The sequence below is a fragment of the Protomyctophum parallelum genome, assembly GCF_964188405.1.
Source record: "Protomyctophum parallelum genome assembly, chromosome: 20".
Lineage (NCBI taxonomy): Eukaryota > Metazoa > Chordata > Actinopteri > Myctophiformes > Myctophidae > Protomyctophum > Protomyctophum parallelum.
Genome location: NC_139718.1, coordinates 40044870 through 40061803, shown reverse-complemented (window position 1 = coordinate 40061803; position 16934 = coordinate 40044870). Strand labels below are relative to the sequence as shown.

Below are 16934 nucleotides of genomic sequence, written 5' to 3'. Positions count from 1 at the left end.
GCACACAGCCTGTGTGGTGCCACCAGCATCTCACTGCTTCATGTACTGTATGTGACTGACAAACAAAGCCCTGTTGATTCTTCCTGGTGGTTGAATGTATTTGTATTTGTTCTTCTTTGTGTTTTCCAGTCAACCCTGAAGTGAATGTCGAGCTGAAACAGAGGCTGCCGGCGTCTTCCAAACAACAGCACGCCAGCGACGCGCTAACGCCACGCGGCACTGCCGGGTAAAGAAACGCTAATGTCACAGTTTACAATAAAGTAAAATAAAAACCTGTATATGTGAACTATACATGAACGTCAGGTCAACAAATGAACCTGGCTAGTCTACATAACATGTGAATGTAGAACTAAAAAACACTAGGATGCAACTGGGACGCATCCTCAGTGATGTATCTCAAGGTCATCAGGGGTTTTGGGTCTTCCAACATCATACCCCTCACTCGGGGTGATCAAGTAGCTACCCTCGATCAGTCCCTTAGGGAAAAAACATCTTACAAATAATGTGAATTACATGCGAATTTTGGCCTTTGCATAAAGCCCACACTACAGGGTAAAGACAATGCTAACACAACTAGAATAGTGTCTTTTGAGCCTTGGCCAGTCCACTATGCACCAAGTGGAAGTTGTGGGAGGTCTCTTCCTAGCTAATGTTTATTTCCACGTGCCCTACATTAAAAATGTTTTTTTCAAAAAAAACATTTCAAAAAGTGATTGTATAGGACTGTTTTGTATGCAGTATTCATGATTTCTAAGGCCTCAGTCACACTATTGAGACGGCTGTCTTGTCCGTGTCTTGTCTGTGTTTAATGGCCGCCCCCAATGCCTTTTCAATGGAAGTCACATGGTTTCACCAAACATTTTTGTTTCATGTTGTGCCCCCCTCCCCCCATCAAACAAAAACGTTTGATGTTTGATGTGACTTCAAGACACAGACTAGACAGCCGTCTCAATACTGTGACTGAGGCCCGGTAGTCTGTGTGAACTGTAAACCTGTATATCCATCTCTCTGTAATGTCCACGCCCCACCAAGCAGGTGATGGTCATCAATTAGTAATTCTCAGCACCTGAGCTGAACTGATTTGGAGCTCTTTAAGGTCCCAGGACCGAAACGTTTGCTACTTTTAATTTCACCATGAGCATGTTAAAATAAAAATAAAATAAAAATCTTACGTCTCGGTCTAAGGAGTTCTCCTTTATTTTTATACAGTGAGCGAGTCTTTTTCCGTCAACTTTCATGTATATAACAACAAACAAATCACATGAGCACTCTCTCCCCTTCTCCCAAATCTGTTCACAAAAAGAAAAAAAAATCATTTTGTCAGGAAAAGGGAGACAAAAACATTGTACTACCACGTCCACCGAGGTGGGCTTTACACTTTTTTAGCTGGGGAATTCTTCAAAATAAAAGCACTAGAGTGCCTAGCAGATGAGGCATATTTTACTCTGAAAAGCTCCGCCTTCCATTTCCCCCCCTAAACCGCAAGGTATAGTCTTCCATTACTACTTCACGCTGTCACATCTAAAGTCTCTCTAGAAGCATTTATATTCCAAACAAGATGCTTCCTGAAGTCAGAAATGAAGACAGAACATTGCCATTTTGGTCAAAACCACTGAGTGCGCCGTACATTTAGAGTTATCAGCCACTTTAGTCAGCTCGTAAACAAGGAAGTGAATGGCAGTGCGCCTATACACGTCCAAGGCACCCCGTGGTTTTAAACGTCATTAGCATAATTAGTGTTAAGCACTGCGTCACCCGAGCACCCTGGGGTGTCTGTACTCTGCGTGAAAGTAGAGAGACAGACAGAGAGAGAGAGTGTAAGTAATAGCCGGAATTATCAACATCATGCAACGTGTTAGAATGGCTATTTTCGGTGAATACTATTGTAGAGTGCTGTGCCTAGCATAGCATCCTGGGGGACTCCAGTCAACTAAGTATAAGTACATGTTTTAAGTGGTTATTTCTAATGTGATTTCAGGTGCAGTGATAAGAGGACTCCGACCCCCACTCAGTCTGACGGGACTCAAGGTAAGGCAGCTAAAAGCAAGCCAACTGTATCTTCACATTTAACCCCTGTGTCTCCCCCAATGAGTTTGAGGACTTTGGTCACTTTTTCCATTCAATTCAAAAAGGGCTTTATTAGCATGAGAAAACATACGTTCGTTTACATTGCCAAAGCAAAAAGTGGAACAATTACAATCAAATCAAGTCAGAATCTTCAATAAAGCATTGTCTATGTACCGAGATCACTCGATGCAGGAATACTGTCTGCCTGTCCCTGTACATACACAAATAATCTGAGACTGTTCTTTGCATTCTCAATATTTGGCGTCTCTGCGTTTGCACTCTATAAGAAGCTAGCAGCATTATCTGCGTCTGTTCACTATTTTGGCAGCCTTCCTACGCATGTCAACCATGGGAGCTCATCGTGTGTGTGCGTGCTTGCGTGCGTGCGTGCGTTTGGGGGAGGTCTGTGTTGATTCATAGTCCATACTAAACATATCTTCATCTCTCTCGCACACATGCATACACAGTCAAGCAAACATACTGCCTGCACATGCATACAAAGAAAAACATTATCCCTGTGCGTGTGTGCATGACAGTGTGCGCACGAGTGTGTGTGTGTGTGTGTGTGTCTGTGCATGCGTGAATGTGTGCAGACCCATCAGCTTATTCACAGTGAATGTGGTTCATGACAGTTCTGTGGACTTTGTTTCAGAATGTCTGTCTGTCTGTCTGTCTGTGCGTTCAGGAGTCCATCCATTGTTCCAGGAGGTTTCCAGGTCGTCCAGATCTCCTTCTCCTCTCTCCCTCTGTTCTCCTCTCTCGGTGCGGAGGTCCCCCTGTGCTCTGTCCCCCAGACTGCCGCCACCGGCCCCCTGTGCCCCGCTGTCCCCCAGACTGCCCGTCCCACCACCACCGGCCCCCTGCGGCCTGTCCCCGAGACTGCCCGTCCCACCAGCACCAGTCCAGATGGAAGCGGACAGTCACTCACCCTTACCGAGGACAGACGGCCTGAGGTACGTACTGACATCATGCACGTGTCCGGGTGGCTCGGTCGGTAGAGCTCTCGCCTTTGCCGCCACAAGTTCATGGGTTCGATCCCGGGCAACGACAACTCAGTGTATGAGTATAGCACGGCTTGGGGTGCGGGACGTACCCCGGAGCTGATGGTAGTTGTGGTGCTCCACCTCAGACTCCATCTCCCAAGGTTCTAGCGCATTGTTACGAGGACAGACTCCATCTCCCAGGGGTCTAGCGCATTGTTACAGGGACAGACTCCATCTCCCAAGGTTCTAGCGCATTGTTACGGGGACAGACTCCATCTCCCAGGGGTCTAGCGCATTGTTACGGGGACATACTTTTTCATTTCAAGGGCCCTCGTAACTCTTAGAGTGTACAAATCCTATTCAATTAGACTACATCATTACTTGTGCAAGCAGAGCGCCCAAGTACTGTGATCGGCTGGGTATGTATGTATGTCGGTGTTGTCCACCGGCCAATAAGGGACCATCATTCTTGATGACGTAACTATGGTACATTTGGTGACATGTATGTACGGTATGTATGTATGTACATATGTCTGGGTAAGAATGGCGGTCCCTTATTGGAGGGGTGCATACTTAGTTTAGACTAGTCATTGGTTAGACATGGGTTAAGCTGTTGATGGTGACGTATAAGGTCAATAACGGGTCTAAATGAGTTAGAACATCAGTTGTAATAGACATTAGTTACAGTATAGTAGCAGTGCTGTGCGCACAAGTTGTGCGACCAAGTGCATTTCTAGTTTTGGTTCTCAAACCATTTTGATTTCAAGACCCCAATAGCTCTGAGAGTTAATTGTGTTCTTGGGCATTGGACATTGGAACATAAATAAAATATCCAAATGACCTGAATATACTCAGAAATGACTGGCAATGACTGCTACCAATAATCAAAATAAACAAGCCATGCATTTAATCATTTTATACTTTGAAAAACGTTCACAGATTGCTGAAATAGCCTATTTATTCACAAGCTCTGTGATGATGTAAATAGGCTATTTGCACTATCTCAAATAATTGCAAACAGTTGACAAATTTTATGCCCACCGTTTATCCTTCTATATCTGGAAGCACGCCCGAAGGACCGACCACAGCCAAGGGCGCAGGACTAACTCCCTGTCGACGCGCCAAAGTAAAATGTAGGAATTTGCCCGGTAGAGTTTATAAATCTACCCCCAGAGGGTTGTCCACCAAATCAGCTTTCTCACCCACAAAACTCTTATTTGGAGATCCGTGCCATCCGTCAATTCCAATTGGTTAAGAATGATTTAACAATGACCTTGTACATCCTGACTGGGGGAAGTACTTGTACATCGAGCTGCTTCACAGTACAGAAACAGGAGACCGCTATAGGTTCCTCCTGACCCCATGGTCCACACATGACCGCTGGTTCCCCAAGGCTGCTTGTTTACTTTACACCTGCTGGACATGACGCTGTAGTAGTGTCACAGGGACTTACCCCCGATCCAACCCTTGATGCTGAGCGCCAAGCAGGGAGGCACTGGGTACCGTTTGCTATATATACACACTGTATGACCCGACCGGGGGATTGAACCCCGACCTCCCATTCTCAGGGCGGACGCTCTAGCCGCAAGGCCACTGAGCTGCTGGGAATGTAGGGCGTGAAAACGGTATGTTTATACAGGGAGGTGGAATAGGATGTTAGGTGTCTGCAGCCACTGCCAGCGTTTTTGAGCGTTTTTATACTGATCTTTCAAGACCCACAGAATATGTTGTTCTAACCCGGTCTGAAAATGACGTGATCGGGCCCCGATCGGATTGGTACGAACCTAATCGTAAACACTGAAAACACCACCAAATAGGAGGTAAAATAGGAGGTAAAACGGGAGGTGAACTAGGAGGTGTAATGGGAGGTGAAATGGGATGTAATTTTCTGCTCCTTTAAAGGTCACATCTCGACTCGGCAGGTAAATAAACTGTAATAAAGACAGGATGATGTTCCATTGAGAGACACTGTTATTGCTCTGTGTGTTGCGTGTGCGCGTACCTGTACGTGCGTGTGTTTGGAGGTAGATAGGGGTGAGAGAGAGAGAGAGAGAGAGAGAGAGAGAGAGCATGAAGAAGATAGATTGAGTGATGGAATGAGCCGGATGGTTTTTAATATCAGAGAATATCATCTCTCTCTCTGTCTATCTCTCTCTACCTCTCTCTCTGTGTCTCTGCCTCTCTCTACCTCTCTCTCTCTCTCTCTCTCTCTCTCACTCTCTCTCTCTCTGACTAGCCATATCTCTTTCTCTCTCTCATCTTTCAATTTTACTGAAATTAGTTTTGTTTATTAAATGTTTTCGGTATCTTTTGCCAAAGCAAGTGCCAGTGCAATAACAATATTATAATCTATAAATATCTATACAGGATGGATAGATAGATAGATATATAGATGTATAGATAGATAGATAGATAGATAAAGATTATAATATCTATCAACGTGTGTGTATATTATAGTATGAATGTATTTTATTACATTAAATTCTATACATTAGTAAGTCAAACAGAAAGCCTTATCCTACAGGTCTGTTTCGCTAAGTCCACCTGATGGAAGTATTAAAAATTAATCAATAAATCAATCACTAAATTAATGAATAAATTAATGCTCTCTCTCTCTCTCTCTCCAGTTGTTCTGACAGGAAAGCAGGAGTGGACAGAGATCAGAACATCTCCTTTCTGCTGAAGGAGCTGGACTCACTGAGAGAGTTGAACAAGAAGGTACACATGCACACTCACACTCTCACACACACACACACACACACACACACACACACACACACTCACACTCACACTCTCACACACACACACACACACACACACACACACACACACACACACACTCACACTCACACTCTCACTCTCACTCTCACTCTCACTCTCACTCACACACACACACTTACTATCATCATCATCATCTCTGAAAGCTTAATACAATCACCCTTCTCTCCGATATAAACACATTATGCAGTAGGCTACAGAATGTGTGATTTTTCACGTAACGTTTAATTTTGTTCTGTTTAGTATGACTGCATTTACTGTTTTATTTGACCGAATGTCCTGGAGTGGTTGGGAATTATTTCAAATTTAGTTAAAGTTTTATATAAATGTGATTGATTGTAATTCGTGTGTGTGTGTGTGTGTGTGTGTGTGTGTGTGTGTGTGTGTGTGTGTGTGTGTGTGTGTGTGTGTGTGTGTGTGTGTGTGTGTGTGTGTGTGTGTGTGTGTGTGTGTGTGTGTGTGTGTGTGTGTGTGTGTGTGTGTGTGTAGTTGCAGGAACAGTGTGTGCAGCAGCAGAGAGAACTGGAGAACAGAAGACTGGAGGTTCAAATCCAACCTGAGTGGAACCACACAGCAGGTTGGACACACACACACACACACACACACACTTGCACACACACACATGCACGTACAGTATGCACGCACGCACACCATACACCAGTTCAGTCAGATAGCTGACAAATAGATTGAAAACATTCTATTCATAAGTGTGAATGTATGGGTCCATTTGGTTCCTTAGCTAGCTGGGGACCCCCTGGAGCCTCCTCAAGGACCCCTGAGGTTTCGCCCCGGACCCATTTTGATCTACCTGGGGTGGTTCTGGTCTAACACCCAGGATTTGAACCTTGGTCTCCTTTGTGGGAAGCCAACATCTTATCCACTAGCCTAAAGGGTGATGGTCCTTTGGCCCGGGGGAGATATTAGAGACGTTCGTCTAAGCCAGAGCCGTAGAACAAGAGAGTTGCGACACGCTTTGATCTCGCCGCAAAGCGGGGTGCTATGCTGTATGGCCTATAGTTCCAAACATTGGAACTATCCCATTGAGATAGAATGAGCACTTATTGAGCATTTTATTACAATGGCAGTCGACGCTAGTGTCGTCACTCTCATACTAGATCACGCTGGTCTACGCCACTACTGCTACACTGGTGGTGGTGGGAGCAAACAAACACATGAAAAAATGAAGGCAGTCCGCACACTGTTTAGCAGCTCCCAGAGAGGTAGTTTTATTAAGTAAGTAAAGTACTTAACCTCTGGGAGTTTCTAAACCGTGTGCGGACTGCCTTCCTTTTTCCTGTACGTATCTTTTTGAGATGTGCGTACTTTCTTTTGAATTCGCAAAACAAACACATACCAACCTTCAGTGTTACTGACAGCAAGAGGATCAACAGTGAATGAGGGTTGTCAGCTTGACACGTCAGTGTTGCAGACACGTCACACAAAGTATAGTATACTATGCATCGCCCACATACTGGTTTGTGTGCGTGGAATCCTCCAGTGAATCTGCTTGAGTGGACTAGCTCACAAGCTACGCAGCATCCATGTTCAGATGTCTTGTGATCTTTCAGGATAAAAACGGTGTCGCTTTAGTATCTATATAAAGAAGCTCGGTCGGGGTTAGGGTTACGGTTACAGGGTTTGTAATGGGGCGAGTCGGACAAACACGCCTTCGGAATAATGACGCTGACCCATTCATAGCCACTGGTGTATTTGAGGCTCTGCAAAAAGCTCGCCCAAAGCTATAGTCAAAACTCTGCAATAGATCTTGTTTGGCCGCCCATTTTACATTTGAGATCAGCCCGGGGAGTGACATCGATCATCGCTGTCCGGTGTTGCCATTGTCTGTGGGAGTGGGAGGTCTATGTGCTTACAATTTACTATTTACAATGTAGGCATTTAGCAGACGCTCTTAATCCAGAGCGATTAACATTAAGCAATAACAAAAAGCATGGCATACATCACATACATAAAAAGTAGTTATCATGAAACATGCGTAATACAGTGGAGTATCTATATAATTAAACTATATATATATAATTAAACTATACATACTATACTATATTATAAGTGCTATGACTACATAAAATGCTATTCTAGTGCTGTCTACATAAAATGCTATCTAAGTCTACATAAAGTGCTAAGGGGATAGGGCAAGTGCTATGGGCCATGATGGAGTCTGAAAAGGTGGGGTTTCAGACTACGGCGGAAGATTGGGAGTGAGGCTGCAGTTCTGACTGTGATGGGAAGTGCATTCCATAGTTTTGGAGCCAGAAAGGGAGAAGAGTTTGGTTCAATGTTTACATCTGGATTTACGGCAGAGCAATGCTGAATGGGATATTTTCCAAATGGCAGAGAAGATGGTGTGTCTTCTGTGATGTGACAGTATATAGGCTACACTGTGGTGAAAGGGCCTCACCCGGATCCTTGCAGGGGGGCCCCTGGACACAGCACGCTATAACTTAGTGAGAGGTGGTGCTACAGGCCCCTGGTGACCATCAAACCTAGAAGTATGTCTAAATGTATGATGAGAGAGAGTTAGTTAGTTTAGTTTAGTTTATTTGATCATCTTCACAGTAACAATACAGCTTATTTGTTAACACACGGTTACAATAACAAAAAAGAACTGGAGGTGATCAAAAGGAATAGGCTGAAAGCTTAAAAATGCCTATCCTACGAACGACAAAGTAAAAATGCCTGACGTGGTTACAGCAATTGAAAGAATTACAATAAACAATGCAAACAATTTACTACCATCGTGAAGAAGGTTCACAACCAATTGACGAGAACCAACACCATACCCCACCATACCCCCCAGAGGTGAGGAGAGAGATGGAGAGAATAAAGGAGTGGTAACTAACATGTGAGACGTGACAGAATGAAAAACAACTCTTACCGTTCCATTGCTCTCCTCACTTGTCTTTGTGTTATTGCTCTATGTCCACTGAGCCACCGGTCATCTCTCCACCATTATGAGATATATGAGCCTACAAAACACACACACACACGCACACGCACACACACACATGCTTGCACACACACACACATGCACACACGCACACACACACACACACGCACGAGCGCACACACGCAGGTGAGGTTAATAATGTAGCGTTGTCAATAAGCTCAGATCTCAGAGAGATCTCAACACGAGCTAATATCCAGTCAGTCTGTCTGTCTGTCTGTCTGTCTGTCTGTCTGTCTGTCTGTCTGTCTCTCTGTCTGCTAAAATACTACTTTGTGTCTACACTATAAAGCATTGAATGGTTCAGGGACATTCTGATCTTGTGCGATATCATGAACCCTCATGGAATACTTTGTTAGACAGAAATGTATACAGTCGAAGACTTGGTCTAAAAGGATAACACCCAAAAAGTTCTTGTACTGTGGTCTTGTTTCCATTGGGGTCCTAATATGTTTCTATTCATAAACATACAATATATCAAACACCATATGTACAGAGTAGGGGGAAAACGGCAGGGCGGGGCGGTGATCACCGGTCTATAAGTGAATATTTACCTCCCTCTTTAGCCTCCTGATTTTCAGGTCCTGTTTTAAAGGAAGCCCGTGATCCGCATTTTTCGAGGGATGGGGTCAGGGCGTTCCACACTAGGGTGGCATTGCTGTAGAAGGAGAAGGTCATCAGGGAAAGGTCTGCTTTATGTCCGTAAAACCAAAAATAAGTGTGAGTGTGTGTGTGTGTGTGTGTGTGTGTGTGTGTGTGTGTGTGTGTGTGTGTGTGTGTGTGTGTGTGTCGTGTGTGCGTGTGCGTGTGCGTGTACAGCTCTAGTAGAAGAGATCTATTCGGCTCAGCGGAGCAGAGATGAAGCTGTGATGATGCGTCTCCGTCTGGCCAATGAGGAAAGAGACCACGCCCTGCTCCACGCCAAACACCTCCAGCACACCCAGTACGTAAACCAAGCACACCTCACCTCACCTCCAGCACACCCAGTACGTAAACCAAGCACACCTCACCTCACCTCCAGCACACCCAGTACATAAACCAAGCACACCTCACCTCACCTCCAGCACACCCAGTACATAAACCAAGCACACCTCACCTCACCTCCAGCACACCCAGTACATAAACCAAGCACACCACCTCACCTCCAGCACACCCAGTACATAAACCAAGCACACCTCACCTCACCTCCAGCACACCCAGTACATAAACCAAGCACATCACCTCACCTCACCTCACCTCCAGCACACCCAGTACGTAAACCAAGCACCACCTCACCTCACCTCCAGCACACCCAGTACATAAACCAAGCACACCACCTCACCTCACCTCCAGCACACCCAGTACATAAACCAAGCACACCACCTCACCTCACCTCCAGCACACCCAGTACATAAACCAAGCACACCACCTCACCTCACCTCCAGCACACCCAGTACATAAACCAAGCACACCTCACCTCACCTCCAGCACACCCAGTACATAAACCAAGCACATCACCTCACCTCACCTCCAGCACACCCAGTACGTAAACCAAGCACACCACCTCACCTCCAGCACACCCAGTACATAAACCAAGCACACCACCTCACCTCACCTCCAGCACACCCAGTACATAAACCAAGCACACCACCTCACCTCACCTCCAGCACACCCAGTACATAAACCAAGCACACCTCACCTCACCTCCAGCACACCCAGTACATAAACCAAGCACACCTCATCTCCAGCACACCCAGTATGTAAACCAAACGCACCTCACTTCCAGTTTTGCTCTCACTCAACTTCCTCAAGAATGTGTTGTACTTGTCCAGTGGTTCTCAAAGTGGGAACCCCGTACAGTACACCCCCAGGGGTCCTTGAGGAGGTCCCAGCTAAACCATTCATAGTTAGGAAGCAAATTAATGGATGGCACTGAGAGTGTACAATAATGGCACTCAGAGTTTTGGGGCCAAAGGATATCCGGGGGTCCCCAGCCAAAAATGTTGAGAACCCCTCGGGCCAAGGGAGAAAAAAGTTTTGAGGATAGCTGGTGTATAGGCCACGCACACAAGATGGCTGTAGTGATGAGGACATCCAGGCGTAAGGGGACAGTGATACAGCAACATGGTGACACATGACACGGTCAAGGAGAGAGAGGGACAGCCACAGGTTATTGTTATTGCAATTCCTCCTTTCCGTCTGCAGGGGGCATGTATCGCGCAAAGCACATTTCTCAATTTTGTTGTTGAAATCTTTGTTCTCCCTCCTCACACTCTCACTACTTCTTCACTGGTTTCATATGTGGATGTTTTGGACAGGGAGGTTGGAAAGCCTCTCTGTGCGTGCGTGTGTGCGTGTGTGCGTGCGTGCGAGAGAGAGTAATATTTCCTCTTTTTCCTCTTTCCAACCTAATTACATTTTTCTACTTCAGGGAATATCAGCATCTCTCAGATCAGATCTATATCTCAATAAAACCTCTGAGCTGAAGACACACCTCTCTGACCAAAATAACCTCCTCTCCTCTCCTCTCCTCTCCTCTCCTCTCCTCTCCTCTCCTCTCCTCTCCTCTCCTCTCCTCTCCTCTCCTCTCCTCTCCTCTCCTCTCCTCTCCTCTCCTCTCCTCTCCTCTCCTCTCCTCTCCTCTCCTCTCCTCTCCTCTCCTCTCCTTATCCCTCCTCTCCTCTCCTCTCCCCGAGGGGGAGCAGAATATCTGATGAAGAGTGAATATGGATGAGCATGCTCCACACGCCCGCTGTGTGTGTGTGTGTGTGTGTGTGTGTGTGTGTGTGTGTGTGTGTGTGTGTGTGTGTGTGTGTGTGTGTGTGTGTGTGTGTGTGTGTGTGTGTGTGTGTGTGTGTGTGTGTGCGTGCATGTAACTAGTAAACGAGATGATTTGATTCCTTCCTCTTTCTCTTACAGGTTGGAGAGTATTAACACAGAGGAGAGTGATGTGGTGAGCACACACACACACAGGCACACGCACATGCTTGCGCACACACACACACACACACACACACACACACACACACACACACACATACTGTACTGACAATGCTGTGTGTGTGTGTGTGTGTTGATGTGAGTTAAATCAACAACGAAGTTTCTGTCCGTTTACAATGTTCAGTTCAACCTAAAGTATATGTGCGCATACATCCGTCTAAATATGTATACACTGTATGTGTGTGTGTATGAACTGTATGTGTACACATGTGTGCTGTATATGAGTATACAAGTGAGAAACCAGTACAAGTGAGTGAAACGGAACGCGTGGCGGTCGTTTCTTTCCGGCGTGGGAGGCCGGGTCGAGGCCAGGTTCCTTTGTGTGTGTGTGTGTGTGTGTGTGTGTGTGTGTGTGTGTGTGTGTGTGTGTGTGTGTGTGTGTGTGTGTGTGTGTGTGTGTGTGTGTGTGTGTGTGTGTGTGTGTGTGTGTGTGTGTGTGTGTGTGTGTGTGTGTGTGTGTGTGTGTGCGTGTCTCTCTCTGTCCAGGACATGGAGGAGGTGTTACAGAGCATGCTAACAGTGTGTGTGTGTGTGTGTGTGTGTGTGTGTGTGTGTGTGTGTGTGTGTGCGTGTCTCTCTCTGTCCAGGACATGGAGGAGGTGTTACAGAGCATGCTAACTGTGTGTGTGTGTGTGTGTGTGTGTCTCTGTCTCTGTCTCTGTCCAGGACATGGAGGAGGTGTTACAGAGTGTGCTAACAGTGTGTGTGTGTGTGTGTGTGTGTGTGTGTGTGTGTGTGTGTGTGTGTGTGTGTGTGTGTGTGTGTGTGTCTCTGTCCAGGACATGGAGGAGGTGTTACAGAGTGTGCTAACAGTGTGTGTGTGTGTGTGTGTGTGTGTGTGTGTGTGTGTGTGTGTGTGTCTCTGTCCAGGACATGGAGGAGGTGTTACAGAGTGTGCTAACAGTGTGTGTGTGTGTGTGTGTGTGTGTGTGTGTGTGTGTGTGTGTGTGTGTGTGTGTGTGTGTGTGTGTGTGTGTGTGTGTGTGTGTGTGTGTGTGTGTGTGTGTGTGTGTGTGTGTGTGTGTGTGTCTCTGTCCAGGACATGGAGGAGGTGTTACAGAGCGTGCTAACAGTGTGTGTGTGTGTGTGTGTGTGTGTGTGTGTGTGTGTGTGTGTGTGTGTGTGTGTGTGTGTGTGTGTGTCTCTGTCCAGGACATGGAGGAGGTGTTACAGAGCGTGCTAACAGTGTGTGTGTGTGTGTGTGTGTGTGTGTGTGTGTGTGTGTGTGTGTGTGTGTGTGTGTGTGTGTGTGTGTGTGTCTGTCCAGGACATGGAGGAGGTGTTACAGAGCGTGCTGACAGCAGACTCCTCTCAGGCTGTGGAGCGGGCCGGCAGCGTTCTGGTGGACAAGCTGCTGAAGAGCAGACAGAGAAGCACCAACATCACACAGCAGGAGATGAACGTCGTCATACAGGAGAGACAGGCCGCTGTCGCTAAGGTACACGACTGTCTGTCTGTCTGTCTGTCTGTCTGTCTGTCTGTCTGTCTGTCTGTCATACGATTTGTCACACACGTTACCGCAGTGAAATTTGTTCTCCACATTTGACCCATCTCTTGGAGCAGTGAGCCGCAGCTTGGGAATCATTTGATTAGTTTATCTGACCCCCCCGATCCAACCCATTGATGCTGAGTGCCAAACAGGGACTGACCCCCCCCCCAATCCAACTCATTGCTGCTGAGTGTCAAGCAGGGACTGACCCAACAATCCAACCCATTGATGCTGAGTGCCAAGCAGGGACTGACCCCCCCCAATCCAACCCATTGATGCTGAGTGCCAAGCAGGGACTGACCCCCCCCCAATCCAACCCATTGATGCTGAGTGCCAAGCAGGGACTGACCCCCTCCCCAATCCAACCCATTGATGCTGAGTGCGATGCAGGGAGGCATTGGGTCCCATTTTTCACAGTCTTTGGTATGACCCGGCCGGGGATCGAACCCTGACCTCCCAGTCCCAGGGCGGACAGTCTAACCACAAGGCCCCTGATCTGCCTGCCAATCGGCGAAATTTGCAGATTAAAGGTTAATATTGTAAGAGTGAAAGAAACACTAGGAGGCCTTGCGTAGAGCCCTGGTGGATTCCACTAGCCTGGCATGGCAACTACAATGACTGCATATTAGTCTGGAACTTCGGTGTGGAAGATTTATTTCCAAAGGGCGGTTACAAAAAGATTGTAACTTCACAGCGAAAATGTCTCACTTTGAAAGGTGGGCTCTGACTGGTCACCCACAACTCTGGGATGAGCGAGATGTAATTCAAACTGAGGAGTGCCAGACCAATCTCCCCAGGGATAATTTATTTTTCTTGTGGCTGGTTAGGATAGGATCCCAGTCCACAAAGTATGTGGGGTTTAAGTTCATATACTCATCACAAGTTATAAAATAGAGTGGTTTTCTTTTCTCTCTTTTTTTTTTACAACCCACCCACAAACTGCGGTTGTATTTAAATAATTTAAAAAAAGAATAGTAGAGGGAAATGCTATCAAACACACACAAAGTGTACTAAAATAAATAAAGGCAGTACCTCTGTCTCTTGTTCAAATAAAGAACATCATATATCAGATATGAATGAAATGTGTGGGAATGCAGTGTATTCATAGTCGTCTCTGTCGGTCCGAAACTGTTACTTTTCAGGATTCAAATAAAATAAAATGGCAAATGGCAGATCTACAAGCTAGAAACATGTTTATTCTCACACTCTGTTTGACCAGAATGGAACAGAGCCTTCATTAGTATCATTAACACTGACTCTGTCTGACGTAGAATGGAACAGAGCCTTCATTAGTACCATTAACACTGACTCTGTTTGACCAGAATGGAACAGAGCCTTCATTAGTATCATTAACACTGACTCTGTCTGACCAGAATGGAACAGAGCCTTCATTAGCATCATTAACACTGACTCTGTTTGACCAGAATGCAACAGAGCCTTCATTAGTATCATTAACACTAACTCTGTTTGACCAGAATGGAACAGAGCCTTCATTAGCATCATTAACACTGACTCTGTCTGACGTAGAATGGAACAGAGCCTTCATTAGTATCATTAACACTGACTCTGTCTGACGTAGAATGGAACAGAGCCTTCATTAGTATCATTAACACTGACTCTGTCTGACGTAGAATGGAACAGAGCCTTCATTAGTACCATTAACACTGACTCTGTCTGACGTAGAATGGAACAGAGCCTTCATTAGTATCATTAACACTGACTCTGTTTGACCAGAATGGAACAGAGCCTCCATTAGCGTCATTAACACTGACTCTGTTTGACCAGAATGGAACAGAGCCTTCATTAGCATCATTAACACTGACTCTGTCTGACGTAGAATGGAACAGAGCCTTCATTAGTATCATTAACACTGACTCTGTCTGACGTAGAATGGAACAGAGCCTTCATTAGTATCATTAACACTGACTCTGTCTGACGTAGAATGGAACAGAGCCTTCATTAGTACCATTAACACTGACTCTGTTTGACCAGAATGGAACAGAGCCTTCATTAGTATCATTAACACTGACTCTGTTTGACCAGAATGCAACAGAGCCTTCATTAGTATCATTAACACTAACTCTGTTTGACCAGAATGGAACAGAGCCTTCATTAGCATCATTAACACTGACTCTGTCTGACGTAGAATGGAACAGAGCCTTCATTAGTATCATTAACACTGACTCTGTTTGACCAGAATGGAACAGAGCCTCCATTAGCGTCATTAACACTGACTCTGTCTGACCAGAATGGAACAGAGCCTTCATTAGTATCAGCGGTAACACCTGTGAAGGAAGTAGGGAAAGGGGCCAGAGTTATTTCCAAAATGGCTGCTTATAGAGCATATAGAGCCCATTGCATGCAGGTCAGTGGATCTGTTTTGACTATAACATGGCCAGTGACCTAACAGACCTCACAGAGATGTGTGAGGACTGGGCCTCCTCAGGTGGGGCTACACTACGGTAACTGACTGGTTGGAGCCGTTTGCTTTGAATGGAGTGAAAAGGATGTTGAGCTCAGCGGGGAGGAAGGTATAAGTGAAGTCTGTTACAGACTGTAAGCTCCGCCGCAAACACTCTCCCACTCTATCCTTGTACTGCTGTGTTATTAGTGCCGTTATTAAATAAACTCACTTTCTACCATGCATAGCATACCCTATTTCGGTCTCTCATTATATTTCGTTTTTTTATTTAAAAAAAAGGTGTGTTGTGCGCTTTAGAGAGATATTTTTGAGGCTTGCTCAACATTACGAAAGTATAAAAATTTAAAATAAAATGAAATGTTTCTTCTGCCCCACAGCGACAATGGCGAAGAGAACAGCCACTAAACCTATGCTATGCCTACTGTTTGGAAAGCAACCATTCAGGCAATCCAAAATCATAAAGACTATTTTCATTTTTTAGCTGACGTCACTGTCAGTAGAGGGCGGCTCAGGGCGCCAGTCCTCAGGTTTGAGTACTTTTTATTTGCATTGAAATCGCCATAGGGGGATTTAGATCTCTTCATATAAGAAAATAAACCGATCATCCCGGCCTTCAGTCGAAGGTGGAAATGTACAAATATACCCAAAGAGTGACACAATAAGCGTTGCTGCGTTAGAAACGAGTCAACAGTAGGCGGTGGTTGCAGCTGCCCGTCGCACAACAGAAACTGACATGTTAATTACGTAAAAAATAAATAGAATTGTAATGATATTTAATGTTTCGTGGGTTAGTATGAGTCGAGTCACCGCCAGCTGAGCTTACGTCAACGAGGAATCTTAAGAACGCAATGTGTTGACAGCTGGGTGTGACGTATATATGCTTTCATATGTAGTTTCAAGGCTTTTGCGGCCAAAGTAATTCCATTTTCTCCAGAAACTGGCTGTATCAAATATGAATGGACATCATTAACGACGCACAGCCACCCCCCTGACAGAAAGGCTCGGTTTATCTTTCAAACACAGTTCTTATATGAAGCGACCTAAAATCGCCCTATGGTGATTTCAATGAAAATAAAAAAAATACATGAACCTGTGTACTGGCGCCCTCTACTGAAAGTGACGTCAGACTTCGGTGCTCTATAGGAGCTATGGCCACTAGCTGGTCCTTTAAGTCAGTGGTTTTCAACCATTTTCATATCAAGGTCCATTATTAATTCGGCATTTGAGCCACGGACCATACACCGTTTGATCGTT

At 45.6% G+C, this 16934-nt stretch overlaps 1 protein-coding gene across 2 annotated transcripts in view; it reads left to right on the top strand.

The window, feature by feature from the left end:
- The window catches only part of mipol1 (mirror-image polydactyly 1), a 67713-nt gene that overhangs the window by 31650 nt on the left and 19129 nt on the right, over positions 1–16934 (top strand). For both annotated transcript variants that reach the window (XM_083792545.1, XM_083792546.1), the window contains exons 3-10: positions 130–226; positions 1979–2028; positions 2753–3020; positions 5678–5768; positions 6318–6405; positions 9610–9733; positions 11689–11722; positions 13037–13207. In XM_083792545.1, coding sequence (XP_083648671.1) covers positions 130–226; positions 1979–2028; positions 2753–3020; positions 5678–5768; positions 6318–6405; positions 9610–9733; positions 11689–11722; positions 13037–13207 — 923 coding nt within the window. The remainder of the gene's footprint in view (positions 1–129; positions 227–1978; positions 2029–2752; positions 3021–5677; positions 5769–6317; positions 6406–9609; positions 9734–11688; positions 11723–13036; positions 13208–16934) is intronic.